General features: G+C 34.0%; 1 protein-coding gene and 2 long non-coding RNA genes across 4 annotated transcripts; all 3 read left to right on the top strand.

Annotated features, from left to right (window-relative positions):
* The first annotated feature begins 11,140 nt into the window (after positions 1 to 11,140).
* LOC145013139 (uncharacterized) lies at positions 11,141 to 12,433 on the top strand. 2 transcript variants are annotated; one of them, XR_013664852.1, is made up of 5 exons: positions 11,141 to 11,528; positions 11,621 to 11,687; positions 11,770 to 11,868; positions 11,987 to 12,111; positions 12,339 to 12,433. It is a non-coding gene; the product is annotated as an uncharacterized LOC145013139 (long non-coding RNA). The 2 variants fall into 2 exon arrangements; XR_013664851.1 differs by having other exon boundaries at positions 11,770 to 12,111.
* A 175-nt stretch (positions 12,434 to 12,608) lies between these two features.
* LOC145013271 (uncharacterized) lies at positions 12,609 to 13,913 on the top strand. The gene is made up of 3 exons (XR_013664902.1): positions 12,609 to 12,865; positions 12,946 to 13,037; positions 13,690 to 13,913. It is a non-coding gene; the product is annotated as an uncharacterized LOC145013271 (long non-coding RNA).
* A 2,588-nt stretch (positions 13,914 to 16,501) lies between these two features.
* On the top strand, positions 16,502 to 18,583 carry LOC145009561 (uncharacterized). The gene is made up of 7 exons (XM_078968236.1): positions 16,502 to 16,556; positions 16,667 to 16,788; positions 16,878 to 16,927; positions 17,105 to 17,197; positions 17,279 to 17,363; positions 17,454 to 17,551; positions 18,190 to 18,583. Exons 1-7 carry the CDS (start codon positions 16,502 to 16,504, stop codon positions 18,200 to 18,202), a joined length of 516 nt encoding a protein of 171 aa, XP_078824362.1. The 3' UTR covers positions 18,203 to 18,583.
* The last annotated feature ends 277 nt before the right edge of the window (positions 18,584 to 18,860 follow it).

Raw genomic sequence — 18,860 nt, forward strand, 5'->3', positions numbered from 1 at the left:
TCTGTCAATGTAGCCTTCTTCCTATTTGCAAGAATCTTATCAGTTCCCTCAAATTGTTTCTTGAGTGCATTCCAGACATTGAAGGGTGAACTCTTGTCTTCATCGGGAAGTTGCTCATAGATGTCATGAGGAATTCTAGATAACATCTCTTGGATTGCCATAGCCTCAAACTTCTTGATTTTCCTATCATGAAGTTGAGCAGCAGAGGAAATAGATCCAGAGATAACTTTGGAGGTTTCAGGAGAGACATCAGCTTCAGGAACTCTGATGTCCTTCAAAAATTCTGGAGTATGTTTCCCAGTGGAGATGAAGGTCCAGATGTCAGAGTCATGACCTTCCACGTAGTACTTGATGCGATCTGCCCAAGAAGTGTATTCACTAGGCACAAGGATAGGTGCATGATTTCCTACTCCAAGACTGTTTGCAACTGAAACTGAATAGAGAACATTTTGGTTTTGATTCCTACTTGCCATTGAGAACAAGTGATACTAGTTTGAAACATCAAAAAAATTTGTGAAAAGTTTTATAAGTCTCAAAGTCCATTACTCGAGCTCTAATACCATCTGAAGAAATGAGAAAAATTCAGTAAACCTAGACTAGAGTAGTCCAAGTGTTGAAAAATACTGAAACAGAGTTTCAGAATCGTCAAGTGGCAAGTAATGCGGAAAATATAGTGTTGTGAATCACCAAGTTAATAACAAAAACGTTTTTATATGTTCAATATCAATGATTCCAAAGTGTTTCATATTCATCAAGATTCAGTTATAAGTGTTTGAATGATAGACAAGCTAAAACACTCAAATGGCTCTTTGAAGACTAATCTAAACAGCAATTGTGCAGAATGATCTGAAATGAGCAAGGAAGAGCCAGGAAGAGAAACTTTATAATGGATCCCAAGGGGCCTATTTATAGGCTTTGGAAAAGCCCATGACATGGCTTGACCAATCAGGTTTTGACACGTCATCATGACTAAGTCATCATTTGACACCTTAGCCCTACTTAACGGAGAATGGATGGAATATTCCAATTCTGTTAGTATTCCGTTAGGGTTCCATCCAAGTTATGAGTCTTCATAATTCTTGAACCTTCTTGATCAACACTGAAAAAGTTATGAGCAACATGAGCATCATGTTGCTCAATTGTCTTCTTAGATGTCATCAACTTCCAGAAGTGTTGTTGACCAAGTTGAGTTGTTACTTGAGCGCTGCACTGTGACTTGAACTTGAAGATGTACCAACACATGTTCATGATGGGTCATGGATGAAATTCATGTTCCTTTGAGCATTTGGGCGTGCCTTCATTGTACATGATGTGCCATGTGCAATGTTGTTGAGCCATCAATGTGATCATGTTGATCCATTGACTTGAGTTGAGCCACCAAGTGTTCTTGTTGAGCCATAGAGTTGCGGATGAGTCAACAATGTTTCTAATGAGCCATCAATATTCCAAATGATCCATCGGTGTCTTGATGCTCCACATATGATCTAGATATTCCATCTGAGATCATGATGATCCAACTAGCTTTTAGCAAGTGATCCATGTCAACAGCAGGTGCTCCATGTAAGCTTCAAGTGCTCCAACATCTGATTCTTCAAACACTTGTTGAATCTTCAACATCTTTCCAACCTAAAACATTTTGATAATGTTTGTTAGAAAATGTAAATCAATACTCAAATCATTTCAAGTGACAATCACATCAAAATATTTCCAACAATTCTCTGAGGATCCCACATAACCAAAGTTCAGGATCCTTGGTTGTACAACCGTAGGCGTTGTTCCCTAGGACTTCTGGAATTCTTCCTTGATCCTTTCCACTTCTTTGAGCAGAGCTCTATTCTCCTCCTGCTGTTGGATCACCTGTTGCGTCATTTTCCTTATCATACCAAGGAGTTCTGCAGTATTGACCGAGGTAGTCGGATCTTGGAGCCCTGGGGATCCCAAACTTCCTTGGTTAATGACCGGAGGGGTGTTTTTCTTGGAAATGTCAGGCATTTTCCTCTCAGCAGGGGGAACTCGAAGGAGGTGGTAGGTTTTTAGTTGGAGTGGAAGGAGCAGAGGATGCAGAAAGGATTGGTTGTGTAGACATGATTTTCTCGAGGATTTTAAACACCACGGACCTACGGTGGGCGTCAAATTGTTTTGGTCAAAAACTGCCTAAGTGTTAGTCAACCAAATTGAATGAGAGGTTGTGATGTTCAGAATATGTAATTGCAGATGATAAAGGAAAGTGACACAATGGTTTATAAGGAAAGCCCTTGATCATTGCTAGGATCTTCGACATAAAACCTTGAGAGGTGATAATGATGACCTGCATTGATGATTTTATTGATATAAAATGTTGATTAAAGTGAATTATTAGTAAGAATGAGTGAACAATTTTGTAGAGTAAGCTTATAGTAAAAAAAAACTCATGTGTTGTGTGCACAATACAAGTGTCAATTTATAATCTAAACTAGGCAACAAGATGTCCGATATTTATGGGATCCTCTATGACCAGCTTCATGAACGTTATTTAACGAAGTATTCCGGATCTTTAGCATTGCTGAGGTGATTCTTCGTTGAGAATTGGTCTTCCCTTGACTGCTTCTGCACACGTGTTATTATAGACAAAATATGACCATTATAAATATTAATAAAAATAACAACGGTAATTGGTCGGGATCCTGAGGTAGCTGAGGATCCTGAATATTGTAAGGATCCTGACCCTAACAACGATTATGCAAGATGATCAAAAGAAAGATATGGAAAGAAAATACAACCATTGTATGAAAAAAAGGGTTCTACACCAACCCACCAAAAGATTAATTGTTCTACATCCCAAAGAAACAACAAAATTTATTTAAACTAATCTTCGCAAGCTTAGACCTTAGCCTGGTCATCATCAGTTGCATCCTTCTTCTCCCCTCCTTCAGCCAGCTGTAGTACAGGATCCTGAGTGGCGGTAGTAGGCTTGCAAGTCGACTTGGACAGTACCTCACGCCAACAGTCCACGTCCTAGGAGCTTGCATTTTCTAGATCCTCCGCAAGATGGATCTTGGCCTCCTAAACGACCACTGCAGCAATTTCCTCCGCATCAACAATCACTTCCTCCATCTCAAGAAAGTGCTCCTCCTTTTCGACATTCTCCTTACTGAGCATCTCCACTCTCCTCAACAGATCATCATTGGTCGCTTTCCACACCCTCTCATGTTGCTAAAGGGCTTGTTCAGCCCTCTCCGATCGGATCCTTAGATCAGCAGAAACATGACCAGAAACCTGAAACAAAGATATAGTGGGTCAGTGAAAGGTAAAGTAAAATATTAAACGAGAACAAAACTGATGCTTACAGCTTGGGAGAAAGAGACCAATTTCTAGAGCGCATCCTCAACCCTAGGTTCTCCAAAGATAGACCTGCAAACTCAACAATATTCCTTTTCTAGGATCCTAGAGTCTTCACTATCAAGTCAATGGTCGATATTTTGGGAGGAAAAGATAAGACGAGGTCTTCTCCTTTTTAATCATCAGCCGATCCTTAGACATGGTTGTGTCGGTATCAGCAAGTGTGAAACGAGCACCATAGCGAGTGATCTTGGATCTTGCATATAACGGAGAAATGTTATATCCTTCATTATAAGAAGAAACAATCAAGGATCCTTACCTGCTAACATAGGAGCGGTGGCAGAAGATTTTTCTTGCAAAGTGACTTGTTCTAATCGGAAGGATCTCTTAGGTTCAGGCAGGGCCAAAAACTTCTCGATCTTCTCTTCAGAGTCCTCAACACCAGGGACGAGCTCTTCAAGCTTGAAAGCTGCAAAAAATCAAACAAAATAAGAAGAATTGAATTCCATTATCCTTATATTAGTATAAAAGAATCCTACCCTTCTTAACCCAAGCATCCAGTAGGAGATTCCCACCAGGAACGTAGTCACATCTTACAAAAAGGTATTTTTCTTTCCACGCTCCGTCATTGTGTTTTGTTTTCAGGATAAGAGATGATCTATGGGTTTTGACTTTGAGGATGAAGTGAGAATTACTGAAGGTTGTAAGATCATACATACAGGCCAGTTCAGAAAGACCTATATCAAGCCCTTTTGACTGATTCACTTGGTCAATCCAATATAGGATCCTCCAAATGATGCGCATGGCCTGAATGTATGAGATCTCAGTCACCTTAAAGAACTCAAAGATAATTCCAGGAAAAGGGCATTTCAACCCAAAGGAGAAGAGGTACTCAGGAAAACATATCCAGGTTGGGGAAATGAAGTCTGGTTGGATGAGAGGATCAAAGGGCCTAAAAACAGCTTCAGGAGAGAAAGTTCCACTAAGGTGCTGTTAGTTTTGTCTAAGGCAAAATGTCTGCAGTCTGCGGACCATATCTGTAGACCTCTACAGCAGAAGAGGTGGACCAAACATCTGCAGTCTGAACAAAGAAAACTGTTTGTTTTTTTAACATTTGAATGTTACTAAAATAAACTAAAATCTAAATAAACTAATATTTTAAGCTACAAAGTGATTTTTTAATATACTTATGACTTTATTATAAATAATTAACAATCTAAATCAACTTTTATGTATTAATGTATAAAAAGTGAAAATAAAAATGATACAAATTAACGTATATATTTGATAAAAACCAACAATTTTGGTCGTAAAGTTATGCATAAACATTATAATTAGGAATCAAAGAATTCGATATATAAATGAATGAAAATAAACTTTGATTTTTTCAATTAAATCAATTAAAAACGTGTCATAAATATTTTTTCTAAGAAATTGCTTTATTAAATAATGTTTTATAAAATTTGGCACAAAAAAATATAAGAATATATTATTTTTTTCATATTTATATAAACAACATGAACGATCATTATTGTAATAAACTTTTATTTATAAATTTGTCAAAAATATTATGTTTGTGTCATGGAACTTTTTTTGAAGTATTATAACTATTTTTTTCAAATTGTTTATCACTAATAAAGTTGGAATAAATATAAATTATAAAAAACTAAAAAAAATAAAGTATATGTGTTTATTTAGGCTAGAAGATGTCTGAAAATGTTAGAAGACTCTGGTCCACATCTGTGCCAAGAAGAGGCGCGTAGACATTTTTAGGTCTGCAATCTTCAAAAAAAAACAAACAGTCTGCGAAGGCTAATGTCTGCGCATGGTCTACGCCACGCAAAAAGAAGATGCCAGGAAGATCTGCGGACAAAAAACAAGCACTGCCTAAGTCTCAAGGACTCAGTTTCGTCATCAACAAAGGAACACGTCTCCTCATAGGAAAGGATTCCTTGGTGGATGAAGTCATATTCGAGAAGAGCAAGGATATTTTCGCAAGAAACGACCATCTTTCTACCCATGATAGAAGAAGTAAAAATATAGAAGAAAAAGAGATAATTACCTTCTAATAAATCACCGGTAATCGAAAGATAGCAAGGAAGAGTAAAGAAAATCGTGAGACAAATCATATCTATTTATACTGAAAAAACAACTGATTTGACCGCTTGATAACAGCTAATAACCCGTCTGTTAGAATTTGAATTATTCAAGTCGTTAAGGGTTAAATTCAAAATATTACCATTATCTCCTTTTTTTATTTTCTTGAAGTTATTCCTTCAATATTCTCGAAACTAACTCATTTATTTTTCAGGAATAACTTGGGGGCAATTGTTAGGGCTAGGATCCGGGAACTACTTTGAGATCCTCATGTCTAAGGATCCTTAAAGGCTCAGGATCCTCGAACCTCAGGATCCCGAATATATTCCAGGATCCTGACTAATATTATTTATAATAGCTATATGATCTTTTGTCTTTCTCACATGTGCAGAAATAACCAGTCAAAGTCACATTCTCAACGTGTAGTTGTCACAACCATGCAAAAGACCCAAAGAACAAAGTCAAGCAACCACTATAAGTAATCTCGAAGGATCCCATAATTTTTGTAGTTCTATTTGTTAGATTTTGACTATATAAAACACTTGTGTTCATTACACTACACACGATTTACTGGCAGAATACTAGCACTTGTACTTGTACTTATTATATTTTCTCTGTAATCATTCATTTCAATCAATAAAATATCAAGGCAGGTGATCATTATCACCTCCCAAGGTTTTATGTCGGAGATCTTAACAAGGATCAAGGGCTTTCCTTGCAAACCATTTGTGTAACATTGTTCTAATTTCATTAATCAATTCATTAACAACACCACAACATCTCATACACTTTTGTTGATTTTCACTTAGTTGATTTTTGACCAAAACAATAACGTCTAGAGATAACATTGATTACCTTGGCATCGGCAGGGAGGGATCCTGGTTTTTCTAGGATCTTATGAGGATCCTGATCCTTTTCTTTGGATCTTTCTTTTCTTCTTCCAAGGATCTCTTTGAGGTATCCCTTGCCTAGGAGGCAACTATTCTCCTTCCTAAGGGCAATACAATCTTCTCTAATGTAACCAAAGTCTTTGTGGTATGCACATCACATTGACTTATCTTTCCAGACATTAGACTTTTCACCCTTTCTTGGGAATCTCGCTTTGTCGCCATGATCTTGCGTAGCGAATATTTAACCTGAAACATCCACAAATCAGCAATAGTCAATAATATTGGGAAATTCTTCTTCCTCTCATTCATCTTCAAGGGATTTAACAGTATGACGATCAAGTTTTGAATATAGTTTCGACTTATATCATCTTTGGACTGAGGAGTCGGACTTCCTATTGGAGTTATCGTATAAGTTTGGTGGGATGCTCCTCTTTTGGATCTACTTGTCTCCTTCGAGCCTTATGAACCTTAGTGCTATGTTTTTTACTTCATCCATTCTTTTGCATGGAGTCATTACAAGGTCTTCCTAGAAAGGATAGTCCTTCTTTAAGCATATTTTGAAGGATTCTATAGAAGTTGTCATATCGATGGTGGTGATACTCAGAGCCTCCCTACCAAACCTATTCACAAAATCTGTAAAGGATTCCTTCGAATCCTGCACTACCCGGTAAAGATAACTAGTGATTTTTTCGAATGTTCTACTATAAGAAAATTGATTGCTAAAAAGATTAACTAAGTGAGCAAATGAAGTAATAGAGTAAGGAGGAACGTTAAGAAGCCATTTTAAGGTTGATCCTATGAGGGTCAAACAGAAACCCTTGCATAGGCAAGCTTCCTTCAAATGTGTGGGAATGGGGATGATCTCCATTCTTTCCTTGTATTGTGTCACATGCTCTTCAGGATCTGTAGTTCCATCATAAGGCTTCATGTTGTGAATTTGGAAGCGCTTTGGGATTTCATTATCAACTATCGCAAGAGCAAATCTTCAGATCCTATGGCTCGTAGGGATACCTCTAGTATAGGTTGGGCTACTCTGGGCACACTTGAGATCATCTGACTTAACTGTTGAAGTTTATTGGCCATGATCAGGCTCATTTTTGCATTGAGGTCCATAGAGTTAGTATTAAAAATATTTTTATTCACGAAGTTAATCCTTGTTATTAGGAGTGATGAAGGTTTCTTCGGGATCTTGGATCATATTAGCTCGCTCATTCGGGGTTGCACCATAAGTGGGAGCAGGTGTCGGTGTTGAGGATCCTATCTCCTGGCGGTTTCCTAAGGATCCTATATTGTCAAAGTTCAGGATTTTGGGCTATAAGATCGAGGGTGCTGATTTTTGTGGTTTATAGATCTACGCCCTCAATCTCTCCGTTTCCTTAAGCATCGTCCTGTTGTCCTCTTGTTGTTGAGTAACTTGTCGTTCCAGTCTCTTCATTATATCAAAGAGCTCGTTGTTGGAAATCGTTACAGGAGGATCCTAAAATCGTTGGAGTCTTCTTCGGCACCTCAGAAGTCTTCTTAGGTGCTCCACTAAGAGGTGGTGGAAGGTTTAATAGGAGGAATAGAGGAAGAGGATAAAGTGGGTTAGGTATACATTATTCTTGAACGATTTTGAACACCACGACCACACGGTGGGTGCCAAATTGTTTTGGTCAAAATATGAGTAAGCATTATTCAACCAAATTGTATAAAAGGCTTTGGTGTTTAAGGTAATGCAAGCATCAAATAATGATTAAAGTGAGACAAGTGAGTTACAAGGAAATCCATTGCTCTTTATAGGATCTCCGACATAAAACCTTGGGAGGTGAATGATCACCTGCCTTGTTGTTTTATTGATATGAATGTGATATTATAGAAATGATGATGATAATACGAATACAAATGTAGTAGTAAGTTAATCGTGTACATAGTGTGTGAATTATAGGTGTATTTATAGTCAAGACTAAACAATAATAAGTCCAATATTTCCGGGATCCTCTTAAATGAGTATTTGCACGTTGTTTGATTGGTATTCCTGGGTCTTAAGTCTGGTTGAAGTGATTCTTCATTGAGAATGAGTCTTATGTTGACCATTTCTACACATATGAGAAAAATAAATAGAAATATATTTGTTAAAAGTGTTAGGAAATTATAATGATAGTGATCGGGATCCTGAGGAAAGAAAGTTTCAATTAGGGCTCTAGACGGTGAATTGCTATTCAATTCAATCTTACTATTTAGTAATCATTAAGAATCATATGTTTTTTCTTTGTGATTTGAATTAGGGTTTATTTGATTTCCATGAACTTGGCAAACCAGATTATGTAAGAGATGCTTATGTGATGATTCTCACTATGTAGTGATTTGTTATCCATTGATTCTCACATTTGCAGTTTATATGAATCGTTTTCTGGGATATTATTGGGACACGTGTCATCTTCCTCAGTTTATTCATATTTATCACTCTACCGTAAGACATGGTCTTCCCCTATCTCAATTCTTAGGTAACCCGTTTACATTTGACTAGTTAAAAACGTTAATAAGCTCATCTGGATCATATAATTGCATCTTATATGGTTTTATGTGTTTCACTAGATTATATAATTACCTTTTATACGCTTGCACAATCTATTCAATCGGTTTTGTTTTGTCGCCATCATGAAGTGATATTCTTTACACCAATTTTTAAAAACAATCTTTTATCAGAGGAATCGAAGACTGTGATTAAAGGCAAGCTTGATCTTGTAATGTGAATGCTTGGATATATTGTTTTGAAGTCAATCTAATTTAATGTATTTGCTAGGTTTTGATTCATATACATTTTGGATTGATAAATTTTGATTTTATAAGGCTATATCGATGAAAAAAAACATTGTTCATTAAAGTTAAGAAAAATGATGTATATATTGTGGTGCATTTGTGTGCTCTCACTTTTAATGTCATTTTATATATTGATTGATTCCACTTATAGTTACTTCCAAAAAGCAATGCATGAGTAAAGTTTCACTTGTAAAATTGATTTTCACTTTATGTATGCTTTTTTTATTTGGTGTCATTACCATTGTTTGCCTCCCGATAGTGAAGTTTATCATAAATCATTTGAAGAGGTTGTAAATGTACATTGTTGTTCTTATCAGCCAAATGATATATTATTTGTTTTTTTTTATCATAATTGTAATTAAATTGCAATGTTTCATTTTTTTCAAGTTTTTATAACTTACAAAACTCTCTGCAATCACTAATACATATTTTATATTAAGTTTGTAATGTTAGGTCTGCCACTCAAATGGGTTAAATGATATATTATTTGTTTTTTCAGAATTCTAATGAAAATTGTAATGTTTCAATTTGTTTTCAAGTTGTAACTTACAAAACTATCTTCATATTTTATATTAAGGTTGTAATGTTAGGCCTCACAATCAAATGGGTTAAAAATCTACAAATAAAAATGTATTTACTTGCTCATTTTTAGAGATAAAGTTGTCAACTTGTAGCCTAAAAACTTATGGGAAACTCACATTCTAAATACGGTTATATATATATATATATATATATATATATATATATATATATATATATATATATATATATATATATATATATATATATATATATATATATATATATATATATAATGCTTCCTCTTTTGTTTGATATTACCCTTCTATTTTCCTTGTCTTTATTTTCTTCATTCTATTAATTTGTCCCTCCTATTTCCATATATATATATATATATATATATATATATATATATATATATATATATATATATATATATATATATATATATATTATGGAAATAAAAGTTAGGAACAGTACCTGACCCCAGGTACTGTTCATCAGGTTTAATCAAACATGGTCACCACCTCCACCCCCATCCAGTTTATTCCAAACTCACAAAGCCTGATCTCGATCATTCCTCAACCTTGTATCATTGTTCTATTGAGTACCATCATCATGGTCGTCTCGGCTTTAGGTCACCGTTCTAAATACGCCACCGCCACCGATTTCATAGATCGTTTCTTCCTACTCTCAGCTTCTTATCTTGCTCGCTCCAATCCGGTCGACTCTTCCTCTGCCTTCCAGTTCATTCCATCTTTCCAATTGATTGTTCGCCACAGTCTCCTATAGTCTCATATTTCAGTCCAGTTCATCGACTCCCACAATATCGATTCCTCTCGCTACATACATCTCCGCCATCTACCATTAATTGAAAAAGATTGATGCGTTTCCAATCATTCAACAACCGACGACGGCTTCATGATTTTGAGGTTCTTGGCTTCGATTTTTAAGGTATGTGAAGTTCTATAGCCACGATTTTCATCTTTCTGGATCTATTTTGTCTACAACTGCTCCTCCACGTCGCCACCGCCGATGATGCAACATCGGAAGCTTCTTTCAAGAAAACCATTGCTACCAAAAAAAACCCTAAATTCAAGAACGAGGATGTTTGTCACTGCTCAATCAAATCCTAAATCACGTCTCTTCCTACTTTGCTTCACTAAAGTCACGTTTGTCAGATTCGTCAAATCCAACAACGATCCGGTGTTTACGGTAGACGAAGGTCTTTCTCCACAAATCTGTCGGAATTATCAGGGATTCAAAATAAGTTAATTGTGATTTCATTCACAATTTTAGGAGTTTATTACAATTTTATTACCTTTGACAATGATGAATATATCGAAGGTCAATACTATATTGCCAGATATTTGTTTTTTTTCTTTGTGTTTATCATATTATTCTACAATATTTCAACTATAACAACACTAATATTTACTCTTTTGTTATTCATGTGCTAAAATTTTGTTGATGTCAACCGTATGAAAGTGTATCTCATGTATTCTTTGGTTGCACAGATTCAAATAATTTTGTAGATGTTGCGTCTCACACTGATGGTCAAACCTTTGTTACTGAATTGGTTTGAATGACATTTCTCAAATGGCTATGCCTTTATTACTGGTATGATTCATTTCCTGTGAAGATAAAATTCTGAGCCACTCATGATTGCAACTATATCTCATTAATGTGAGTATTGAATTCATTCAATTAAGGTAATTGAAATTATGTATATTGTTATTTTGGGTACGGTGTTTACGTAATTGTAACTCAATTTTTTTGTGGATAAAATCAGGTGCAAGGAAGCTGATGAATTCGCAGTTATGGAACATGTGTGCTGGCCCTTTAGTCTCTTTACCTCAAATTGGAAGCCTCATGGTCTATTTTCCACAAGCCCACAACGAGCAAGTAAGTTTCTTTCAGAATATCTTTTTAAAAAAAATACATGTATTATATCTCCTAATAGAATTCTTCCTTTTTTTTTTATTGTTTTATGCAAGCTTGCAGCATGATGCGAACCTGATGAAGTTTATGCATAGATGACTCTTCAACCCCTAACTAAACTAGGTCAACCCATGTATCATGTTTTATTTGTGATTTTTTTTTGAGTTTTTAGAAATAGATTCTGACATGATGTAGATTTTTGTAGTATGATCAACAAGCATTACTTATGTGTGAAATGGTTTTGAAGTAAAACAAGCACCCAGCTGCAAAAACACATGTTCCGAATACTCACTTGAAGCGCAAGGTCGGATTAAATTTTTCGTTAATTTTTCTGTTTTTTTTTTCAAGATCTATTGGAAATGAATTAGGATTGACAAATTTATATTTTTTTTATGTGTTTCATCCTCTTTTCACCGGAGAAGCTGCTACATGGCAGACTTGACTATATATTGGCTTATCCAGATTTAGTAACATGGTTCGTTTTGGAGTGGCTGGCCTTAAATTAAGGCGTGGGTATGCTCGATCACAATCAGGAGAGCCAATCCATGTATTATTTTCAGCAACTCTTTTATATCAATGAGTTATTGATCATATGGATTATCATATGATAGAGGATTTTGAAATAGAATGTCCAGTATTCATTGCTTTATATGTTCAACACAAATAATATGAGAAATGAATTCGAGTTTCAACAAATGTATTACAACAATCTTTCTTCCATTTTCTTTTTTATTACAGCGTTAACTTACACAATATTTATATTCATTTGTTTAGCACTGCAACATTGGAGCTTGCCATGTCATTAAGAGATGGTTCGATAAATCTTTCAAATTCTCAGAATTGTCAACTCTCTACAAGATCAAACGCAAGTGTAAGAATAATAAGCTCTTTTCATTTTAAAATAAAAAAGAAACATTATTTTTTAGATATTTTATGTTATCTTTTTCTACTTAAATTACTTGATCATAATCTCGAATGTTGCCATTTTATCTTTTTTCTAAGTTATATTTTATTTTTTGATTGTCTTCCAGGTAAAGAGAATTGTTGTTGGATGGAGAAAGAAACACCAAAAAATGGCTCCAGAAGAAGAGATTATGATACTTTACTTTAGAATAAATTTATTACATTTGATATCTACAGGCACGAATTAAAAGCATAGAGGGAGAGAATCTTTCAAATTGATGACTACAATGTTTAAAGCTAGATACTTTTTCCAACAACTTATGTCGGGAGTTCAGTACTACCATTTCCTAGAGATTGGTTGAGTGGTCTCAATTGCTATACTAACCATATAAATCGAAGTACGTTGCTAATTTCTGCATGTAACCTTCATATGGATATCTCTCTCATCTATCTCATTCTTTTGATGAATTTTCCGTAGATATTAACATGTGATCAATTGGAAATTTCGGCAACAAGGGCAGATTGCCAGATTGTTACAACTGAAAAAAGAGAAAGCCAAATCATTATCAGGTACATATGTAATAAATCAATGATAAGTATCAAGGGTATTCTTGGTATTTTAGCAGCTACTACTACATGATCAAACAAAGTGCATTCATTTATAAAATCAAAGACAATACATAATTTATTGTGGGCGATTGTTTAATTTTAATCCAAAAGTTGAAGGTATCAAGATTCAATATATGGAGTTTTTTTGGTTCGAAAAATATGTTCATATATAACATTGTACTTTTAAAGCTATAAGTATGATGTCAGAAGTGATAAGTGGATAATTGGATGATATTGCTATAATACGATAGATTTTGCAAAATAATCCTCTAAAATGTTGAATTACTACAAACAATAACTAAATTATTAAAATTTCGTAGATTTGATTTTGCAAGATTGGTATTCAAATGCAAAAATCATAATTTTTATCATGAAAACATTATTATTATTATTATTATTATTATTTTGGTAGGTGGTAGGAACCTTGAAATACTATATTTACAACAAAATAAAGCTTTTATGTTGTTTAGATGAAGTCTTACTTCGAGCATCTTTTTGCCAAAAAAAAGGGTTCTTTTTTATTTTTACTCAAACCATGTTCTTCTTCTTCTTCTTCTTCTTCTTCTTCTTTTATTTTTTTTTAATTTTTTTTTTTACATTTTACATTTTATAGATTTAACATGTGAAAGGAGGTACTCTAATTTCTTATGATGGGAAGTGCAGCTTCTAGAAATTTCACAAGTTCCTGAAGAGCATGTGAGTTTTGTTTCTTTTTATTTTTCTTTTTTATGGAGAGAAATAGCAACATGCTTTTATTGAAATGTCTATTATAACATCCTACTTTCAATTTGTAATTAGATATTTGTTAATTGTTATCCATGAATTATAATTTTATTTTCTTTGCTACCAATAGCTTATATTCACACCAAAACTAAACTTCCATGCAGCCTGAACACAAGAATTATGATCACTACAAGAAAAGTCTTTATTAATGACTATTTTTTAGTGACGATCTAAAATTTCGTCACTGAAAGTATCTTTTAGTCACTAGAAATTAAGTGGTCATTGAATTTTGGTAATCATACAAATTTAATGACCAGTTCTATGTGGTGGTCACTAACTCAGTCACTAAACTGGGAAAAAATTAAACTACTTTTGTTTCATATCATAACAACTATTTAGTGACCAAAAACAATGGTCACTATGTTAGAAGCTTTGTGACTAAAAATAATGGTCACTATGTTAGAAGCTTTGTGACAAAAAAGTGGTCACTTGTATCGGAGGTTTAGTAACCAAAAATAGTGGTCACTGACTACTCTTATTCAAAACCACCAGCTTACACTTTTGTTACGGAAAACTACTTAAATGGGGAAAAACAATTTGTGACTACTCAATAGTGGTCACGGATGTAATAGAAGTAAAAAATAATTAGTGACCATAAAACAATGGTCACTGACTATATATGTATTATAATTTTCAATTAATAAAAATTAAAATATTTTTTTATTAATGTTTTTTATTTTTGAAATGACTATAATTTTCTTTTTCTTTTTACACATAATTTTGCAAAGACTCATTACATTGAACGGTCTGTATTAAAACGTACTTATTATAATAATATTTAGAAAAAGTTGAGAAAAACACATTAGAAAAAGTCGTAGTTGTATTTATATTTTGACTAAATAAGGAGACTGACTAATTTTGATTATAATCAAACTAAATTTGACCAAATTAATTATCCAAATAATTTTTTGTGAACAGTTTAATTGGTTTATTGTTATAAATAAGGTTGACTAGTTTCACTACCGATACAAGAATAAACAAAGAGTACTTTGCCCTAAATCGACTCTACACATCTCTTTTGCCCTAGATCGACACACCAACAATCTCCGGTTCAATTAGACACCATCGCGCTGGCCCATCGTCACCGGACCATCGCCGTCGGTCCATCACCGCCGGTCCATCGTCAGAAGATTTGTGCTCATGCTGGTCCACACATGCTTTGTAAGATGGCTGCACGCTTCACTTGCCTCAAGGATCTCGATCTCTCTCAATCCGCATGACGTTCGTTTTATCTCAGAGTCACTGATTCAGATCTATCGGTCATCGCCACTGGTTTCACCGCCTTACGTCTACTCAAGCTTCAAAATTGCAAAGGTCTGAATTAATATTCGGTTTGATTCTTTATGTTTTTGTTCTCGCCTTCAATTGATGTTCTGTGATATATTGGAAGCGATATGCTTGTTCTGAATTAACGAACCAGACTTGTAGAAAAGAAAATTATCCTTCAACTCAATGGCTTAAGGTCTTATGACAGGTGTCATCCCTGGTTGACCTTCATTTTGAGCTATTGTAGCATGCAAACCGCTGCAATAATTGGTGCACCACCATTGAACCGCCCTCTCAGAGCACCACCCTTGAGCCGGTCTGGTATAACCCAAAGTGCACATTTTGGTCCCAAAAAAGCAGAAGGTGGAGGTCAAATGTTAGGCAGATAGGTAGCGATTTGAGGTAAAGCATCTTCACCCCACATACCATAAACTCCATCATTACAGTTTTGCTCAAATCCACATGGCATATCAAATGATATATAATCAAATTGTGTATCTACACCTGGATTATGTACTCCTGTTGTGTTTATCCCAAAAGACGTATCTACCCCTTGTTCTTGACACATCTGAGTTGCAAGAAAATTATGTAACATTTACATATAAGTTTTCTATTAATCTTTAACTCATAGGTCATGTAACTGGTGTAAGAATCAAAAGATAAAATATTCACCTTGTGGAAAGTAGCATTTTGAGTGGTGTTTTGGGCATCTGGATCAGGTTTTGGAGCAGCCAACCCACTGGTTGCATCATCTTCTTCATCATAGAGTTGCAATAACCTACTTATGTTTGGTGAAAAGGATCTTAAACTTGCACCCTGCATCAAAAATCCAAGAAAGTAAATGAGAACATACATTTAAATTGCTGATTAAATCCAATAACATCCAAAAAACACACGGAAATAGACTATAGCTAAATGCCATACCTGTTTCAGAGAAGGAGAAGGAGAAGGTTTGTTAAGTTCTTTCTTCCATTCCTTGAGCATCTAATGAACTTGTTCCTCTAGTACAACCATGTTGATGTTACGACTATCCTTCCTTGCAGATTGCAGATCCATGAACATGCCTTGAAGATCATCAACGCGGTTTATAGCCCTATCTTTGAATATCTTGTGATATTTTGCACCTCTCCTCATTCGAAGAAGAGATTGATATATATGATGTTGTAAGTTCTCAAACATGATCAATCATATATAATCACAATAGATTCATTATTATGTAGTTATTGTTTTGATCTTTGTAGATCGATGAGTCGGATAAGAATTTTCATATGATAAGGTACAATTCTTAAGTTCTTTATTTTTTTTTCCTTCAGTCTTTGTAATAATACTTGATATGTATCATTTAGGGTGTTCTTGCTGATATTCTGGAACCAAGTATGGGGAAAGGGTTAATTCCTGCTGACTTAGAGACTTGGAAGCAAAGGAGAAGAGGTAAAGATGATATTTATTAAGCCGTTTTTTGTATTGTTTGATGTTGATTTGTAACTTTTCACAATTATAGCTCCTGGAAGCCATGGTGTAGATGTTTACCAATTGTTCAGAAAGAACAATATCTAAACTCGAGAACCTTCTAGAAGCAAAAAACTCACAAGGAGAACATGAGATTGAGTTAGACCTCGAAGCAGAGTTCTCAAATTTGGCACTATACATAATCGGTCTTGCTGTCAATGATCTTGACTTTTATCTGATTACATATTTACATAACATGTTCTGTGATTACTCCAATAGCTAATGAAATTGAGGGTGAATTAGGTTCCAAGGGCATTTGAAATATTTCTTCATTGTGGTTTCTTTGCAAGCAGGTAATAATTGACTCTAATACTCATGGAGTTTGAAATATTTATTTCTTATTTGTTTGACAAATGTTGTGTTCTATTTATATTGTGGGAAGCATCTTTGTTTTTATGGATTTTGACTTCAACAAGGTTTCTTTTTTTATTTTTATTTTTTGACATCTTATTGGTTATGTGATTGAACAGATTTGTGAAAGGACTGCATCTATTTCCGGTGCCAAAGCCTGATTCCAAATGTATAATCACTTGTGCTAATCAATCAGATTACATTTCTTTTAGGTAATTGCTTATCATGATTTTAATCAAATTAAATTAAATTTAACTCTTCAAAAATAAATAAAAAGCTATATGTTTTTACAGGCATCATGTCTACAGGCAAAGTGGAGGTCCTAAATCAGTTGATCTAAAGGAGGTTGGGCCTCGGTTTGAGTTAAATTTGTATCAGGTAACAGTTTTAACGAACGAAAATGACTCATAACTCGTAAGGGTAAAATGGTAATTTTATCCATACATTCTTATGCTCCTATGCAGTTAGGTCGGAACTTTATGCAGCACACTCCTAAAACTTGCTCCACATTTGTATCTGTTCGAATGCGAACATGACAAATTTACCCACATTATCTTTCAAAATAGGTAACAAATTTACCTATTTTGAAAAATATTATGGATAAATGCAGACCTCCCACTTGTTGGATTACCATTATGTTATGAGAAGCCTAATTATTTTCCACAAAATGATGATTTTAGTAAATAACTTGTTTATATAACCATGTTTTTATCTGCTATTAAATTTAGTTCAAGTAAAACTCTATACAATATTTGTCAACATATCAACTATCTGATAAAACATTAAAACATTAGTAAAGTTTAGTTTCTTTAACATGCAAGAAATAGCCATGTACTTTTTTTTTACTTTGTTTATTATAGCATCATACCCTCATTTCTTCTAATAAAAGTTTGCTTTGTATTTGGTTAACATTAGTATTATTGGATATATATTTTTAAAGAATCAAACTATGATGCCCTTTCTTAAAGTTATAGGCTATAGCATACAAATATATTCAACCATAATATTTACAAGATTGTACTTTAACAACTCATTTTAATAACACCATAACAATGTTTGTATTAGGGCTTGAGTGTTGTTTTTAGTATCATTAATTGAACGTTACAAGATTGGACATTTATTGAAAAAGTAAAATCAAATGATCAATGACATATTTATGAATAATTTCTGTTTTACTTTTAATCTAAATTGTTTTGTTATGCAGAATGAATTGCTAAATGAGGAAGCTTCTTCTTCTTGTTCGCTGGCTGAAATTTGTTATGCAGAATGATATATGAAAGGGCATTCTTTTTTGACAAAACAAGTTGTAGGCACATAAAAATTACAAATGGAACTGGAATTGGAAAAGGAAAAATCAAAAGCCTTAGAGGAGGAAATTCGTGTAACTAAAGAAGAGCAACTACAATTTCAAGATGAGTGATGAGTGATGAGTGAGCTTTCACGTCTATCTCAATTACATTGACCAATTGAATTTACTTTTAATCCACATTGATCTTTATATGTTTGTTTTTTGAAATATTGGATAAAATGTATGGATTATGTTTTTTAAAAAGAGACATTTAATTTTCATATTATAAATGTGAAGATTTATTTGGTTACTGTGTTGTATTGTAAAAGTTTATAGCATTGTTTTTTCTTGTCTAATTGGATATTGTTATATTTCATATTAAAAATAAAGTTTAAAATTTCAATAATTTTTTAATTATTGACCTGTTTTTTTGTCTAATAGGATAAATCAGTGACGACCTATTATGGTCACTAATTAGATGAACTAGTGACCACTTTCATGGTCACTAACCGGATGAAACAGTGACGGCTTTTATTGGTCACTAAGTAGATAAAATAGTGACGACTTTCATTGATTAGTGACAACAT

Source organism: Lactuca saligna, chromosome 8, assembly GCF_052625555.1.
Source record: "Lactuca saligna cultivar CGN05327 chromosome 8, ASM5262555v1, whole genome shotgun sequence".
Lineage (NCBI taxonomy): Eukaryota > Viridiplantae > Streptophyta > Magnoliopsida > Asterales > Asteraceae > Lactuca > Lactuca saligna.